At 45.3% G+C, this 18451-nt stretch overlaps 1 protein-coding gene across 2 annotated transcripts in view; it reads left to right on the top strand.

The window, feature by feature from the left end:
* Positions 1-18451, top strand: part of aig1 (androgen-induced 1 (H. sapiens)) — a 171492-nt gene that overhangs the window by 64656 nt on the left and 88385 nt on the right. Inside the window, exons 2-3 of one of the 2 annotated variants that reach the window (XM_072580299.1) lie at positions 1209-1364; positions 9707-9808. In XM_072580299.1, the coding sequence (XP_072436400.1) occupies positions 1209-1364; positions 9707-9808 (258 nt within the window). The remainder of the gene's footprint in view (positions 1-1208; positions 1365-9706; positions 9809-18451) is intronic. The other variant, XM_072580300.1, reaches the window with a different exon arrangement.

Below are 18451 nucleotides of genomic sequence, written 5' to 3'. Positions count from 1 at the left end.
ATTCTTCCTGAAGTGTGGACATGCATTGGTCACTGAATAAGGGTTAGGGATGGGAAGAAGAAGAGTCGCTGGGCACAAAACATTAACTGTACTATCTCTTCACAAATGCTGCCAGATCTGCTGAGTTTCTCCAGCAATTTCTGTTTCTGTTTAGGAGTAGGTAGGTTGGCTGTCATTCCCACTTCCTGTACTGAGGTAAGTTCGAGTCCTGGAGTCATACAACATAGAAGGAGACCCTTCAGCCCAACCAGTCCATACCTGTTCCTGGCCCATATCCATGTACTTATCCAAATGTCTTTCAAATGTTGTGACTGCACACACATCCGCCATTCCTCTGGATGTTCCTTCCACACACTAACCAGTCTCTGCATGAAAATACTGCCCCTCATGTCTTCTTTAAGTCTTTCTCCTCTTGCCTTAAAAATGTCCCCTAGTCTTGAAATCCCTTCTCCAGGGAAAAAGCACCTGCCATTTACCTTATCTAGACCTCATTATTTTAAAAATCTCTGTAAAGTCACCACTTAACTTCCTACACTCCAATGAAATAAGTCCCAGCCTATCCAGCCTCTCCTTATAACTCAAACCCTCCATTCCAGGCAACTTTCTGGTATATCTTTTCTGAACCCTCTCCAATTTAATAATATCCCTCCTATAACAGGGAGATCAGAACTGCACACAGTACTCCAGAAGAGACCTCACCAATGTCTTAACATGATGTCCCAAGTCTGAAACTCAAAAGTCTGAGCAATGAAGGCAAGTGCACTAATCGCCTTACTCACCACCCCGTCTACATGTGACAATTGTAGAGTGTGTTAGAGATAGTTTACGTGAGTCAGTGTCACACTGTGCAATTCACCCATATTGCATCAGAATCCACAATTTATTTTTGATCCTATTGACACGTTGACTGCTGTATCAGACTACCTAAGCACCAACACAGAATGTTATCAGTGAAGCTTTCGTACTGTAAGTGCCATGGTTGGAATAATGGGTGGCCAATTTGGGATTAGTTGCATTTTACTATACAAGATTTTCAAAGTTCCTGGTGGAGTTTTGACTTCAGGAATCAGCTGTCCTTTACAAATCTCTCCCAGCCTTGATTAGCTTTGGCTTCAGTGGATCATTTAATGCTGGCGCTATCCTACTGATCAAAGCTAATGTCAGCCTTACTGTGTGTGTGAGCAGCTCATGTGTCATTTGCTCAACAGGTGATACAGACGGTGTTCTTTGGGATCTGTGTCCTGACAGACCTCTCGAGTCTCCTTACTCAAGGCACTGACGACCGAGAGCAGCAGAGACAACTCAGGAAACTCATCTTTCTTCGAGATTGGCTAATGGCTGTGCTGGCTTTCCCTGTGGGTGTGGTAAGTGGGCACGTTCCTCGTTAAGCCCTTTTGTGCCTTTCTCAGTCTTCTTGGTTCAGTGCACAGAGCTTCACTCAATAGGAATGTGTATTGGGAAAGCTGGGGAGTGGGTGGTGAAACGGGGTGAAATTTGAAAAAGACGTAAGTTGTCCACCTCAACATTGTCTGAATTTCAGAGAGGAGAGATCAGAGTGGTGCTGGAAAAGCACAGCAGGTCAGGCAGCATCTGAGGAGCAGGAATGGGGGTGGGGATGGAGGTGATAGGTCAGAGAGGAGGGTGGGGGAATATAGCAAAGAGTACAATAGGTAAATGGGGGTTGGGGATGGAGGTGATGGGTCAGAGAGGAGGGTGGGGGAAGGTAGCAAAGAGTACAATGGGTGAATGGGGGTGGGGATGGAGGTGATAGGTCAAAAAGGAGAGTGGAGCGGATGGGTGGGAAGGGAGATTGGCAGGTAGGACAGGTCATGGGGGCGGTGCTGAGCTGGAAGGTTGGAACTGGGGTAAGGTGGGGGGAGGGGAAATGAAGAAACTGGTGAAGTTTACATTGATGCCATGGGGTTGAAATGTTCCGAGGCGGAAGATGAGGTGTTCTTACTCTAGGCGTCAGGTGGTGAGGGAGCAGTGGTGAAGGAGGCCCATGACCTGCATGTCCTCAGCAGAGTGGGAGGGGGAGTTGAAATGTTGGGCCACAGGGCGGTGGGGTTGATTGGTGTGAATGTCCTGAATATGTTCCCTGAAACGCTCTGCGAGGCCTGAATTTCAAAGAGGCCTAGTATGCAGAGCCTTTTAACCGGAAGCATCATATAGGAGCATACAGTTGTTATGTACCAAGATGTGCATTCAATCCCTTTCCCGAGGGTAGGATCTGAATTTTGTTTAATCTTATCTTTTTAAGTACAGTGATACACTGCTGTTGTTCACAGCCTCTGTGATACATTACAAAATATCGTCGCTGCAGAAAAGGCCACTGGGCCCAACAGGCTCATGTTGATATTTTGCTCCATATAAGGCTCTTAATTTTCTTCTCCAATTCCATCAAAATATCCTTCCATTTCTTTATCTTTCAGGCATCCATTCCAGCTAAATCTGTCCCAGCTTTTCACCTCAACTAGTTTACACGCTGACCCCTATGTTCTCACCACCCTCCGGTGACAAGATTTCTCCTGTGTTGTCTTGGCTGCCTTTTGTTTATGACCTATAGTTTCACGCCTGCCTGTGAGCAGAAATAATTTACCTCATCAAACCATCAGATAATATTGAAGACCTCTACCACATTATACCCCAGCTTTCTCATTTCAAGCAGAAGAAGCCCCATTACCCTCCATTTAACATTTAGCTCGCGATTGAAACACTGCAATAAAATTGTACAGAAGAATTCCAATTGTGGTCTAACTAATGTACTATGACTTATCAGCAAAAACCTGGAACTCAAATGCTTCATTGTTCTGACTGTGGTTTAATATTCATCATGAGGTCATTGCAGTACAGATATCTTGGCCAATTCAGTCCATTCTGGCCTATCCTCATTCCCCTGTACTATCCCTGTGGACCTGTAAGTTCATTTCCTCCAGTCCATCCAACTTCTTTTGGGAATTTTTGATGACCACACTGAATAGTGAAACTAATTAATCAGATTATGTTCCAGTTTGACTGTCAGTCTTTCTCTGTTTTTGTTTCTTTTGTATTCAGGGTAAGACACTTTTTATTTTCATCCATCATGCAATGCCTCTTTTTTGAATGAACTTCAGTTCATCATTTGTTTGTTCAATTGCTTAATTAACTCTTAATACAAATCATTAACTGCAAACTCTATACATCCTGCTTTTAGCCTTGTCTCACATCTGATATAAAACAAGTAACTGTGAATGCTGGAGACAAACTAAACAGAAATGGTTGGAGAAACTCAGCAGGTCTGGCAGCATTTGTGGAGACAGAAACATAGTGAACATTTTGAATACATTATGAGGTCCTCTGCCTTTTCCACCATTACAAGCAGTGAGCTCCAGATTCCTATCACAACCTCTGGGAACAAACATTTTTCATCACATTCACTCTAAACCTCTTCAATCTGTGCCCCCTGCTCACTGATCCCTCCATCAAGGGCAAAAGTCTCTTGCTATCTATGCCCCTCATAATTTTATACATCTCAATCATGTCATCCCTGGAAAGGCCGCCAGCATTCTCAAAGATCCATCCCACCCTGGCAAAGTTTTTCTACAACCTCTACCATCGGGGAGAAGGTACAGAAGCCTGATCACATGCACCAGCCAGTTTCGAAACAGTTTCTACCCTACTGTTGTTAGAATACTGAATGGACTCACAAACTCTTAACATTCGCTTGTACCCGTGTTTTTGTTTTTGCCGCTGATTACCTATTATGTACTTATCTATGCTACTTAACTCTGTGATCTGCCTGTATTGCTCGCAGCTTTTCACTGTGCCTCAGTACACATGACAATAAATTCAATTCAATTCAATCAACTTATCTCCTCTGCTCTAAGGAAAACAATTCCAGCCTGTCCAATCTCTCTCTTCATAATTAAAACTCTCCAGCCCAGGGAACATGCTGGTAAATCTCCTCTGGACCCTTTCCAGTGCTATCACATCCTTCCTATAAAGTGGATTCCAGACGTGCTCAAAATACTCTGGCTGTGGCCTAGCCAATGTTTTATACAGTTCCAGCACCACCTCCCTGCTCCTCTACTCTGTGCCTCAGCTAAGAAAGGCAAATATACCACATGCCTTCTTAACCACTTTACCAGCCTGACCCCGCTGCTCGTTGGATGCTGCCTGAACTGCTGTGCTCTTCCAGCACCACTAATCCAGTATTTGGTTTTCAGCATCTGCAGTCATTGTTTTTACCACTTCCTTAAGGGACTAGTGGATATGCACATCAAGGAGCCTCAGTGCTTCCCAGGGTCCGATCTGTTCATCATGTATTCCCTTGCCTTGTTTGTCTTGCTCAAGTGCATCGCTTCACATTTATCCAATTGAATTCCATTTGCCATTGATCAGCCCATCTGTCCAGCCCATCTATATATCCCCTGAAGTCTATGGCTATCCATAGACTTCAGAGGATATATAGATGGGAACCAGAGGTGTAGTTACAGTGCCCAAGAGGATGAGAGTAGGAAGGACAGGGACAAGATTTCAGGGTCACAGGAATGTGCTGGCAGACAGCAAGCTGGTTTGAAGTGTCTCTATTTCAGCACCAGAAGTATCCGAAATAAGGTAGGTGAGCTTGCCGTATGGATAGGTACCTGGGACTTCGATGTTGTGGCCATTTTGGAGACATGGATAGAACAGGGTCAGGAATGGATGTTACAGGTTCCAGGGTTTAGATCTTTCATTAAAAACAGGCAAGGTGGAAAAAAGAGGGGGGAGGCGTGGCCCTGTTAGTCAAAGGTGGCTGAGAGAATTTTTGATGAGGACTTGTCTACTGAGGTAGTGTGGGCTGAAGTTAGAAACAGGAGAAGAGAGGTCACACTGCTTGGAATTTTTTATAGGCCTCCGCAGAGTTCCAGTGAGGTGGAAGAAAGGATTCGTAACATTATTCTGGGTAGGAGTGAAAGGAACAGGGTGGTCATTATGGAGGATTTAACTTCCCCAACATTGACTATAGCTCTAGTACGTCGGATAGATCAGTTTTTGTCCAATGTGTACAGGAGGGTTTCCTGACACAGTATGTCGAAGGGCCGACAAGAGCGGAGGCCACACTGGATCTGGTGCTTGGTAATGAACTAGGCCAGGTGTTTGATTTAGTTGTGTGTGAGCACTTTGGAGAGAGTGACCATAATTCAGTTACGTTTAGATTAGCGATAGAAAGGGATAGGTACATGCCACAGGTCAAGAGTTATCGATGGGGCAAGGGCAATTATAATGCGATTAGGTAAGACTTAGGATGCATAGAATGGGGTAGCAAAATGCAGGAGATGCAGACAATCAAAATGTGGAGCTAGTTTAAGGAACTGATATTGCGTGCCCTTGATAGGTATGTCCCTGTCAGGCAGGGAGGAAGTGGTAAGGTAAGGGAACCGTGGTTTACAACGGAAATTGCATCTCTTGTTAAGCAGAAAAAGGAGGCTTATGTGTTGATGAGGCAAGATGGTTCAGATGAGGCGATGGAGAGTTACACATCAGCTAGGAAGGATTTAAAGAGAGAGTTAAGAAGAGCAAAGATAGGACACGAGCAGTCTTTAGCAAATAGAATAAAGGAGAACCCTAAAGCTTTCTATAGGTAGATGAGGAATTAAAGGATGATTACAGTAGGAATAGGGCCAGTCAAAGACAGAAGTGGGAAGTTGACTGTGGACCCTGTAGAGATCGGAGAGGTGCAAAATGGACATTTCTCATTAGTGTTCACTCAGGCAAAGGAGAATATTGTGGAGGAGAAGAATGAGGTACGAAAGATTAGACTAGAAAGGATCGAGGTTAGTTACGCACAGGTGTTATCAATTCTAGAAGGAGTGAAAGTAGACAAGTCCCCTGGGCCAGATGGGATTTATCTGAGGATTCTCTGGGAAGCTAGGGAGGAAATAGCAGAGCCGTTGGCTTTGATATTTGAGTCATCATTGTCTACAGGTTTGGTACCAGAGGACTGGAGGATTGCAAATGTTGTGCCCTTGTTCAAGAAGGGCAGTAGAGATGACCCAGGTAATTATAGACCAATGAACCTTACTTCTGTTGTAAGAAAGGTTTTGGAAAGAATTATAAGAGATAAGATTTATAATCATCTAGCAAGCGACAATTTGATTTCAGATAGTCAACATGGTTTCGTCAAGGGCAGGTCATGTCTCACAAACCTCATTGAGTTTTTTGAGAAGGTGACCAAGCATGTAGATGAGTGGAGGGCAGTTGACGTGGTGTACATGGACTTCAGTAAAGCCTTTGATAAAGTTCCACATGGTAGGCTGATGGAGAAAATGCAGAGGCATGGAATTGAAGGTGATTTAGCAGTTTAGATTAGAAACTGGCTTTCTGAATGAAGGCAGCGAGTGGTGATTGATGGAAAATATTCAGTCTGGAGTGGTGTGCCACAAGGATCTGTTTTGGGGCCACTGCTGTTTATCATTTTTATAAATGAATTAGACGCAGGCATAGCTGGATGGATTAGTCAACACTAAAGTTGGTGGAGTAGTGAACAATTTGGAAGAATGTTACAGGTTGCAGGGGGTTTGGATAAACTGCAGAATTGGGCTGAGAGGTGGCAAATGGAGTTCAATGCAGCTAAATGTGAGGTGATGCACTTTGGGAAGAATAACAGGAAGGCAGAGTACTGGGTCAATGGAAAGATTCTTGGTAGTGTGGATGTGCAGAGGGATCTTGGCGTCTATGTACATAGATCCCTGAAAGTTGCCACCCAGGGTGATAGTACTGTTAAGAAGGCTTACGGTGTGTTAGGTTTTATTCATAGAGGGATTGAGTTCTGGAATCACAATATCATGCGGCAACTATACAAAACACTGGCGTGGCCACACTTGGAATATTGTGTACAGTTCTGGTCGTCCCCATTACAGGAAGGATGTGGAAGCATTGGAAAAGATGCTGAAGAGATTTAACAGGATGTTGCCTGGTCTTGAGGGAAGGCTGAGAGACTTGGGCCTGTTCTCATTGGAAAGAAGAAGACTAAGGGGGGATTTGACAGAGACATACAAGATGATCAGTGGATTAGATAGGGTAGACAGTGAAATACTTTTTCCTAGGATGATGACGTCAGCTTGTATGAGGGGGTATAACTACAAATTGAGGGGTGATAGAGTTAAGACAGATGTCAGAGGCTGGTTCTTTACGTAGAGAGTGGTAAAGATGTGGAATGTCCTACCTGCTAATGTAGGTAAAAACAATAACTGCAGATGCTGGAAAGCAAATACTGGATTAGTGGTGCTGGAAGAGCACAGCAGTTCAGGTAGCATCCAACGAGCAGCGAACTCGACGTTTCGGGCAAAAGCCCTTCATCAGGAATAAAGGCAGTGACCCTGAAGCGTGGAGAGATAAGCTAGAGGGGGATTTAAACAATCCTTAGATAAGCACATGGATGATTTTGGGATAGTGTTGGGGGACAAGCTGAGAATAGTTCACAGGTCGGCGCAACATCGAGGGCCAAAGGGCCTGTTCTGCGTTGTATTGTTCTATGTTCTATGTTCTATGTTCTATGTTCTATGTTCTATGTTCTATCCCTCTCACTATTTACCACCCCACCAATTTTCGAATCATCCATGAACTGTCTGATCAACCATCGTATATTTGAGCCTAAGCCATTTATATATCCCACAAACAGAAGGGCCCCAAAACTGATCCCTGCAGAACCCCACTGGACTTATGATTCCTGTAACAAAAACTCTCCTTGACCATCACTCTCTGCTTGTTGTTCCTCGGCCAATTCTGGATCAAATTGCCAAATCTTCTTGGATCCCATATGGTCTTACCTTCGCTACCAGTCTCCCATTCAGGACCATAACAAAACCCTTGCTGAAGTCCAAGTAGACTACATCACAAACATTGCCCTCATCCACACACCAGGTCACGTCCTTGAAAAATTCAATCAGGCATGACCTTCCCTGAACAAAACGTGGCTGACTGTTCTTGATTAATCTCGGCCTGTTCAAGTGCAGATTAATACTGTACCTTAGGAATGCTTTCTGTAATTTCCCAATTACTGAAATCTGGCTGACTGGCCTTTCACTTCCTGTTTCTGTATCTTATGGTATTATTGTAGGTCACAGCAGCTTCCTTCCTTGCTCAAACTGCAGTTGGAATTATTTTGGGGGCTCAGAGACACCTCCACATTCTGATATCCAAAGCAAAAGCTTAACAGGTTTTGTTGAGCAGGCACTGAGACTAATGAAGAACAGTTTCGGGATGATTTTAACTGGTCAGATATTTTGTATCTGAAAGGGTTGACTCACCGTGTAATAAGCTTCACTCTCAGGATATAGACTGTTACTGGCCGGAGCTAAACCATGGGTTTGAGAGCTCCTGGAGGATTTCTCAGGTGCAACTTCCGTGATAATCTGTGTAATTGAATTGTACTGTGTTCTTTCTCTTTTGTCTAACATGAGGATTATTGTGGTTATTAAATAACTGGTTATTAAACATCAAATAATAAACCTATCCTCATTATCGAGACTATGTCGCTCTTCTGTTGAAGATTGTGTTTGAGCTTCCTTCCCCATATGATTGAAATAATATGAATAAGAAGGATTGGTAATAGTGAGTCTACTGAAAACATCTCAGTTTGTTGCAGTGGACATGAGCACAACATAAGCCACCAAATCTTCCAACATCTGCAGAATTGAAAATGCCCCTCAGTCCACAACGCTATTGAGTGAAACTAATCCTCTTCCTTTCACTCATACGTTGTTCCATTTCAATTCCATGGCAGAGGAAAATTTTGCACAGAACAACTTTGCTAATTACCTGCATCAATTCATCTGTGTTAATTAGGTCACCCTCGTAGTCTCCTCTGTTCCTTTTTGACAGATTCTATAACGTTCTTTCCCACTGAAGGCATTTTGTGATACCGTGGCAAGTTTAAAACTTTGTTCTTCAAGGGGAAAAGTTGTCGCTGGCTCAGCCAGCATTTATTGGCCTTTTCCTAGTTGTCCTGTAGAAGGTGGTACTGAGCTCCTTCCTTCCTTCATGTGTTGGTTGAGATGGTGTAGGTAAACCATTCTGCTGTAATGGAAGACCTTCCAGGATTTGACCTAGTGACACTGATGGGGCAGTGATATAGTTCCAACTCATAGTAACGAGTGACTTGGTGGATGGTGAGGGGGTGGGGGAACTCATCACGTGAGTGACTTATTGTGTGAAGGAAGTGGGGACAGATTTGCAGGTGTTCCCATGTATTTGCCCTTCTAGATGGTAGATGTCACAGATTTTAAAGGTCCTCTCTAAGTAACTCAAAAGAGTTCTGCATCTTTTGGATGATACACACTGCTGTGTGTCAATGGCGGTGAGGCTGAGTTTTTGTGCTAGTGTAAGGTATGTCAATCAAGTGAACCACTTTGTCCTGGACTGAGTGTTGTTGGAGCTGCCCTCATCCAGGCAAGTAGGGAATATTCCATCACATGCCTGGCTTGTGCCTTGTAGATGGTGGACAGGCTTTGAGGAGTCAGGAGGTGAGTTACTCACTGCAGGATTCCAAGTCTCTACCTGCTCTTGTAACAATGATGTTTCTATGGTGAGTCCAGCTCATTTTCTGATCATTAGTGATCCCCAGAATGTTAATATTTCATCTTATTTGACTGCAGAAGGTAGAAATCACATTAAATAACAACTGGGAATGAATTCAGTGTCTAGCATAGGCAGGAATAACATCTGACTCCTGGTTCCCTTGCAGATGGTGGTGGCAATGTTCTGGGCATTGTACCTATATGATCGAGAGCTGGTTTATCCAAAAATCCTGGACAGTTTTATACCACCGTGGATTAACCATGGAATGGTAAGTACAACACCGGCAGATTGTCTGAGTGCTGCTGCAATCGGACAAAGCTGCCTTGATTGTGGATTTATTTAATTTATTGGGATAGTGATAAGGAAAGGGAAATTCCCTCCCTCGACAAAACTTCTACGCTAACCTTCCTGCCCATTTCACTCACCTGTACTTAATTTCAGGTATTAATATAATCCAGTCGAAGTTTGTTCTGTGTGTCATTGTATTCGAATTGCATGCCTTTCAATGAAACACTAAGCTAGATAAATCAGGGTAAGAGAAACAGAGGTACAAAAGGACTGAAAGATGTGTAACAATTTCAAACAAAGATCTACTGATGCTGGAAATCTGAAACAAAAACAGAAATTGTTGGGAGAAATTCAGCAGGTCTGACTGCATCTGTAGAGAGAGAAAGCAGAATTATTATTCCAGGACCAGTGACCCTACATCAGAAGCAGACTGTGTCTACTTTGGCTCTGATGTATGGTAGAGGAAAGTGAGGACTGCAGATGCTGGAGATCAGAGTCGAGAGTGTGGTGCTGGAAAAGCACAGCAGGTCAGGCAGCATCCGGGTAGCAGGAGAATTGACGTTTCAGGCAATTTCCTGATGAAGGGCTTATGCCCGAAATGTTGATTTTCCTGCCCCTCGGATGCTGCCTGACGTACTGTGCTTTTCCAGCACCACACTCTCGACTCTGATCTATGGTATCCAAGTCTTACCCACCGCTCTGTAATAATTGTTTCTAGAATAAGGAACCTCACCACCAAGTCTTCAATACTGACAATAAGACCATGGGAAAGTTTTGTAAACTGTGAAAAAAATTGCACACTGCCCAAATCTGACGAGCAGAGAATATTTTGCATCATTAAAGTGAAGGATTCGTAAGCACAACATGTCTCAAGTTAAACTCACAGAAATCAGGTGACCTAGCAAAAGAGCAGCGCTCAGAAAGCTTGTGATTTCAAATAAACCTGGTGGCCTATAACCTGGTGTCATGTGACTTCTGACCTTGTCCACTCCAATCCTACACCAGCACCTCCAAACCTTGTTGCGGGCTATTATTAAGGTTTCCTGCACATAAAAGAAGCACAATCCACAAGGCAGGCAGATTATGAAAGGGGGCAGGCAGAGAAGTGATGTTAAGGCCAGAACCAGATTAACCAGATTAACCTTGATTTTAATAAATACCAGACCAGGTTCAAGGGGTGTATACAATTTGCCTCTGCCTCTTTGTTTTGATGCTGTTCCTACCCAAAGTGTTTTGCTCACAAAGGGAAGGAGAAATGTTTTGTTGAATGTTATTGTCAGCTCTATGCTCATACTTTGCACAATCTTCCTTACACTTCATGTGTTTGTTTGTGGTTGCAACCGTAGCAACCACGTTCACACCCATTTCACTCAGGGAAATTACAATCCAACACAGATTCTCTGCAGCAACTGCAAAAACAGAAGTTGCTGGGAAAGCTCAGCAGGTCTGGCAGCATCTGTGCAGAGAAGTCAGAGTTAACGTTTCGGTGACCCTTCCTCAGAACCAGACCCAACTCTGGTTAACTCTGATTTCTCTGCACAGATGCTGCCAGACCTGCTGAGCTTTTCCAGCAACGCCTGCTTTTGTTTCTAATTTACAGTCCAATTGGGGTGTTTTTTTTTACAGATTTTCTGCTTATGGTCAGGACAGTTTTTACACTTAAGCTTACAGAATCCAGCTGGCAGGCCTGGGCTCAAGGCCCACTCACTTCTGAGCTGTGCAAGAAGATCCCTGAGCAGGGTGATGAGAAAATGTCGACAATATTTGGATGTTCTATCCAGTACTGGGGAGAGCGAGCCCTTCCTTATTTTTCCGGGTTGAGCCTGGGAGCCTGGAATCTGTAGGTGCTACATCGGCTGAGGTGGTGTCGCAGGGTAGGCCCAGCAGTGAAAGATGGCATAATACTGGATTAGTGGTGCTGGAAGAGCACAGCAGTTCAGGCAGCATCCAATGAGCAGCGAAATCGACGTTTCGGGCAAAAGCCCTTCATCAGGAATAAAGCAGTGAGCCTGAAGTATGGAGAGATAAGCTAGAGGAGGGTGGGGGTGGGGAGAGAGTAGCATAGAGTACAATGGGTGAGTGGGGGAGGGGATGAAGGTGATAGGTCAAGGAGGAGAGGGTGGAGTGGATAGGTGGAAAAGGAGATAAGCAGGTCGGACAAGTCCGGACAAGTCAAGGAGACAGTTACTGAGCTGGAAGTTTGAAACTAGGATGAGGTGGGGGAAGGGGAAATGAGGAAGCTGTTGAAGTCCACATTGATGCCCTGGGGTTGAAGTGTTCCGAGGCGGAAGATGAGGCGTTCTTCCTTCAGGCGTCTGGTGGTGAGGGAGCGGCAGTGAAGGAGGCCCAGGACCTCCATGTCCTCGGCAGAGTGGGAGGGGGAGTTGAAATGTTGGGCCATGGGGCGGTTTGGTTGATTGGTGCGGGTGTCTCGGAGATGTTCCCTAAAGCGCTCTGCTAGGAGGCACCCAGTCTCCCCAATGTAGAGGAGACCACATCGGGAGCAACGGATACAATAAATGATATTAGTGGATGTGCAAGTAAAACTTTGATAGATGTGGAAGGCTCCTTTAGGGCCTTGGATAGAGGTGAGGGAGGAAGTGTGGACACAGGTTTTACAGTTCCTGCGGTGGCAGGGGAAAGTGCCAGAATGGGAGGGTAGGTTGTAGGGGGGTGTGGACCTGACCAGGTATTCGCGGAGGGAACGGTCTTTGCGGAAGGCGGAAAGGGGTGGGGAGGGAAATATATCCCTGGTGGTCGGGTCTTTTTGGAGGTGGCGGAAATGTCGGCGGATGATTTGGTTTATGCGAAGGTTTGTAGGGTGGAAGGTGAGCACCAGGGGCGTTCTGTCCTTGTTACGGTTGGAGGGGTGGGGTTTGAGGGCAGAGGTGCGGGATGTGGACGAGATGCGTTGGAGGGCATCTTTAACCACGTGGGAAGGGAAATTGCGGTCTCTAAAGAAGGAGGCCATCTGGTGTGTTCTATGGTGGAACTGGTCCTCCTGGGAGCAGATCCGGCGGAGGCGGAGAAATTGGGAATACGGGATGGCATTTTTGCAAGAGATAGGGTGGGAAGAGGTGTAATCCAGGTAGCTGTGGGAGTCGGTGGGTTTGTAAAAAATGTCAGTGTCAAGTCGGTCATCACTAATGGAGATGGAGACGTCCAGGAAGGGGAGCGAGGTGTCAGAGATGGTCCAGGTAAATTTAAGGTCAGGGTGGAATGTGTTGGTGAAGTTGATGAATTGCTCGACCTCCTCACGGGAGCACGAGGTGGCGCCAATGCAGTCATCAATGTAGCGGAGGAAGAGGTGGGGAGTGGTGCCGGTGTAATTACAGAAAATCAACTGTTCTACATAGCCAACAAAGAGACAGGCATAGCTGGGGCCCATACGTGTGCCCATGGCTACGCCTTTGGTCTGGAGGAAGTGGGAGGATTCAAAGGTGAAATTGTTAAGGGTGAGGACCAGTTCGGCCAAACGAATGAAAGTGTCAGTGGAAGGGTACTGTTGGGGATGTCTGGAGAGGAAAAAACGGAGGGCTTGGAGGCCCTGGTCATGGCGAATGGAGGTGTAGAGGGATTGGATATCCATGTTGAAGATGAGGCGTTGGGGGCCGGGGAAACGGAAGTCTTGGAGGAGGTGGAGGGCGTGGGTGGTGTCTCGAACATATGTGGGGAGTTTCTGGACTAGGGGGGATAGGACAGTGTCGAGATAGGTAGAGATGAGTTCAGTGGGGCAGGAGCATGCTGAGACAATGGGTCGGCCAGGGTGGTCAGGCTTGTGGATCTTGGGAAGGAGGTAGAACCAGGCAGTGCGGGGTTCCCGGACTATGAGGTTGGAAGCTGAGGGTGGGAGATCTCGTGAGGTGATGAGGTTCTGTATGGTCTGGGAGATGATGGTTTGGTGATGTGGGGTGGGGTCATGGTCGAGGGCACCTGAGCATTGGCGACTTCATCTGTGGTTGGGTCAGACGTTGGTGGTAGTGGAGGATATTCATGGTGACAGAGTGAGTCGGGCCCAGCAGTGAGAGACGTGATTCTGACATTGGGTGAGCCCAGCAGTGGACAGCAGTGAGACAGTGGCGGGAGGAGAATCAGCCCAACAGTGAAGATGGCGCCTGAGGATCAGAGACTTCGACGTTAGTGGGGTCCAGCGGTAGACAATGGCGAAATGGTGATGGTTCTGAACTGACACAGAATTTAAACATAGAGAGACTTCTCTTTGAGCTATATCTTTTCATGTTTTTCTCTTCAACTATCAACACCGCACCCTATCGTGGTGATGAAAGGAAGCTTTTCATTATATTTTCTTGCATTTTGCACTGTAAAATGCACATGACAATAAGTCAAACCAAGTCAAAAATATCCAAATCCTTTGTTGTTAGAGGTACAGAGGAACCTCGATTATCCGAACGACACGGGAAGGGACTATTTTGTTTAGATAATTGAATGCCGGATAACTCCATTGAGACAAGCATCAGGACCTTGCGATCTTGCTGGATATTCCAAAATTTGGATAATCGAATTCCAGATATTGGAGGTTCCACTGTACGTCCAGTCAGCATGGGAACTGGATTGTGAAAGCAGAGCTTCAGCGCACGTAACCCGGCGCATGGTGCTATTTTCACTCCTTCTGACTGTGGCTGTTTACAGAGCTTACTCTGTGTCATGGCTCAGTCAGTGGTTGGGAAATTGCTGGCAGAATGGAAGGAGAGAGCATGCCACAAACTGTTCAAAAAAGACTTTCTTTGGGGCATCTTTCATGTTTTTTTTTGATGATCAATTGGTTGCACCTTTTTCTGGATTGTTCTGTCAATGGGAATAGCCTGTACCCATCCATTTAGCCCTCAGCCCTTCTGATTGTGATCACCTCAAAATCCCCTCTGTAAGGAGATCGGGGTCAGTTGGCTGGTTTGTGATGCAGCGCAATGCAGCATGATGCTAACAGCAGTGGTTCAATTCATGCACTGGCTGAGGTTACAATGAAGGACTCTCCTCTCAATCTCTCCCCTCGCTTGAGCTGTGGTGACCCTTTGGTTAAACTACCACTGGTCATCTCTCTCTAATGAGAGAGCAGCGCTACGCTCTGCTAAGACAATGGCAACTTTACCCTTACTACCAAGGAGATGAGCTGCAGCCTCTCCAATGTACATTCATCACTGAAAGTGCAAGATCAAGGATACTGGTGTGTCATCTTAAAATTAGCGAAAGCCCATTGAGAGTGAGACCAAGAAGAATTTTTCACACAAGGGGTGGCAGAAAACAGAAGCTGCCTCTGTCCAAAAAAAACCTGTCACGAAGGAACAATCAAATCTTTCAGGACTGACAGATTAGAAGCTCTTAAAGAAGCAAGGATGTAAAGGGATACAGATCAAAGACGGAGAACTGAAGTTAAGTTACAGATCAGCCAAATAAATGGCACAAATGGATTTGACAAGCGTGCTCAACTGTTTGACTTTGGTATGAGTGGCCTAGCCTCGGATTTAGAGTCAGGCCTTTCAAGAGCGAAATTAGGAAACTCTTTGATGCGCAAAGGATTTTGGAACTCTCTTCCACAAACAGCAACTGACACTGGATCGATTGCTCAATTTAAATCTGAGATTGATAGATTTCTGACAATTGACAACAGTAAGGGGGATGAGGTAAAAGGGTTCTGAGGAGTGAGCTGGACAGTTATGTAGAGGTTGAAAGAAAGTTCACAGAATTACAGGACTGATAGGGCACAGCACGAGACCATTCAGCCCATCATGTCTGCATTAACTCTTCACACGCGCATCATTACTTCATGCCAGTCTCTTCCCTCTCCACATCTCCCTGCATACTGTTTATATCCATTCATCTAATACCCACTCGAATGTCTCAGTTGGACAGAAGTCACGCGACACCAGGTCATAGCCCAACACGTTGATCAAGCTTTCAGGCCTTGCATTTCAGATCCTAACCACTCAGTGCAAGGACCGCAGATACACAGGAATACCACCACTTGCAATTTCCCCTTCCAGCCACTCTCCCTGGAAATTCTATCACCGTTCACTGTTCCATCAGTGTCGCTGGGTCATAATCCTGGAACTCCCTCCCTACAGCACATGGACTGCAGCGGTTCAAGAAGGCAACTCACCACTACCTGCTCCGGGGTAACTAGAGACAGGCAAGAAATGCTGGCCAGTCAGTGATGCCCACATTTTGTAAATGAATAAACAGAAAGTGCTTGCAAATATCTCTCCATTTCTGCTGCGCTAAAGGGACAAAGCTATCCTTAATTGTGGGCAAAGTCATTGGGAAAGCAATGAGAGTGGCATTCAAACCCAGATGTACAGACCATAACCAATTGCCAGTCTATTGCCTTAACCTCTAAGCCACCTCATCACACCAGCTCTGATGAAGGGTCACTGGACTTGGAACATTAACTCTGTTTCAAGGTTAAAAATCACACAACACCAGGTTATAATCCAACAGGTTTATTTGGAAGCACTAGCTTTCATAGCACTGCTCCTCCCTCAGGTGGTTGTCAATCACCTGATGAAGGAGCAGCGTTCTGAAAGCTAGTGCTTCCAAATAAATCTGTTGGACTATAACCTGGTGTTAAGATTAGAGTGGTGCTGGAACTGGGGTGTACAAAGTTAAAAATCACATATACTCAACTCGGCAAAAGCGAGGACTACAGATGCTGGAGGTTAGCGTCTAGATTAGAGTGGTGCTGGAAAAGCACAGCGGGTCAGGCAGCATCCGAGGAGCAGGAAAGCTGACGTTTTGGGTAGGAGCCCTTTATCAGGAATGATTCCTGATGAAGGGCTCCTGCCTGAAATGTCGATTTTCAGTTCCAGTTGAGAATAACCTGGTGTTATGTGATTTTTAACTTTGTACACCCCCGTCCAACACCGGCATCGCCAAGTCATAACTCTGTTTCTCTTGCCACAGTTGCTGCCTGACCTGCTGAGTTTCTCCATCAATTTCTGTTTCAACTTTCCGATATAGTTTCATCTATAGTTCTATCGACCGAATTGTCATAGCTGATTGCCGAAGCGCTTTACAGTTGTAATGTCTGTAGATGCTTACATCCCTCAAAGAGTGCTGCTTCACGTCAGCCATGCTGTGGACACAATTCTGCTTCTGTTCTTTTTCTGGGAATTCTTATAGTGCAGCTTGGCTAAGTCAGTTTGCAGTGATAGTCTCCCACCCAGCTGCTGTCTGACCCAGTTTCACAGGAAGTGCACATTACACAGAACAGATGTGACAAGCTGACAATTGTCCCGTCACTTTTGCTGATCTGTCAGCCCTGAAACGCTGAACTCGGGGGAATTCATTTCAGTTCCTGTCGCATAAATATGTTCCGATTATGCTCTGCCGAATGTCAAAGACAAATTTATCCTCGTTGTGAAAGTCTGTTACTTGTTCTGTCGTGTGCTCTGGTCTTTCAGTGTTTGCTCTGAGCCCACGTTGAGATTGACACGGTTTCAGACAGTATGGAATAAAAAGGAGTATAGACTCAGACAGTCAGAGAGGTGAACAGCACGGAAACAGACCCTTCGGTCCAACTCGTCCAGGCTGACCAGATAGCTGAAATTAATCTAGTCCCATTTGCCAGCACTTGGCCCATATCCTTCTAAACCCTTTCAATTCATATACCCATCCAGATGCATTTTAAATGTTGTAATTGTACCAGCCTCCACCACTTCCTCTGGCAGCTCATTCCATACACACATCATCCTCTGCAGGAAAAAGTTGCCTCTTCAGTCCCTTTTAAATCGTTACCCTGTACCCCAGGGAAAACACCTTGACTATTCACCCTATCCATGCCACTCATGATTTTATAAACTTCTATAAGATCAACCCGCAGCCTCCTATACTCCAAGGAGAAAAGCCCCAGCCAATCAGTCTCTCCCAATAGCTCAAACTTTCCAACCCTGGCAACATTCTTGTAAACACTTTCAGGTTTAACAGCATCTTTCCTATAGCAAGGAGACCAGAACTGAATGCAGTATTCCAAAATTGAATACTAACCAATTCCTAACCAATATCAACTTTCCTGCTCCTCGGATACTGCCTGACCTGCTGTGCTTTTCCCAGGCCACACTTTTCATATATGACTCTCCAGCATCTGCAATCCTCACTTTCTCCAAACCAATGTCCGGCACAGGCACAGCATGACCTTCCAACTCTTATCATCAATGCCCTGACCAATAAAGGCAAGTGTACCAAATGCCTTCTTTACTGCCCTGTCTACCTGTGACTCCACTTTAAAGGAACTATAAACCTGCACTCCAAGGTCTCTTTATTCGACAACATTCCTCGGGAACTGACTATGAGGTATGCAAGTCCTACCCTGATTTGCCTTTCCAAAATGCAGCAACTCACATTTATCTAAATTAAACTCCACCTGCCACTCCTCACCCCTTTGGCCCATCTGATCAAGATCCCATTGTACTCTGAGGTAACCTTCTTTGCTGTCCACTACACTTTAAGTTTTGGTGTCATCTGCAAACTTACTAGCTATATCCCCTATGTTCACATCAAATCATTTATATAAATGTCAAAAAGCAATGGACCCTGCACCAATCCTTGTGGCACACTGCTGGTCACAGGCCTCCGGTCTGAAAAGCAACCCTCCATCACCATTCTCTATCTT

Source organism: Chiloscyllium punctatum, chromosome 11 (genome assembly GCF_047496795.1).
Source record: "Chiloscyllium punctatum isolate Juve2018m chromosome 11, sChiPun1.3, whole genome shotgun sequence".
NCBI classification, from domain to species: Eukaryota; Metazoa; Chordata; class Chondrichthyes; order Orectolobiformes; family Hemiscylliidae; genus Chiloscyllium; species Chiloscyllium punctatum.
Note: the sequence above shows the minus strand (reverse complement) of the source record. Positions and strands in the feature narration are given on the sequence as shown.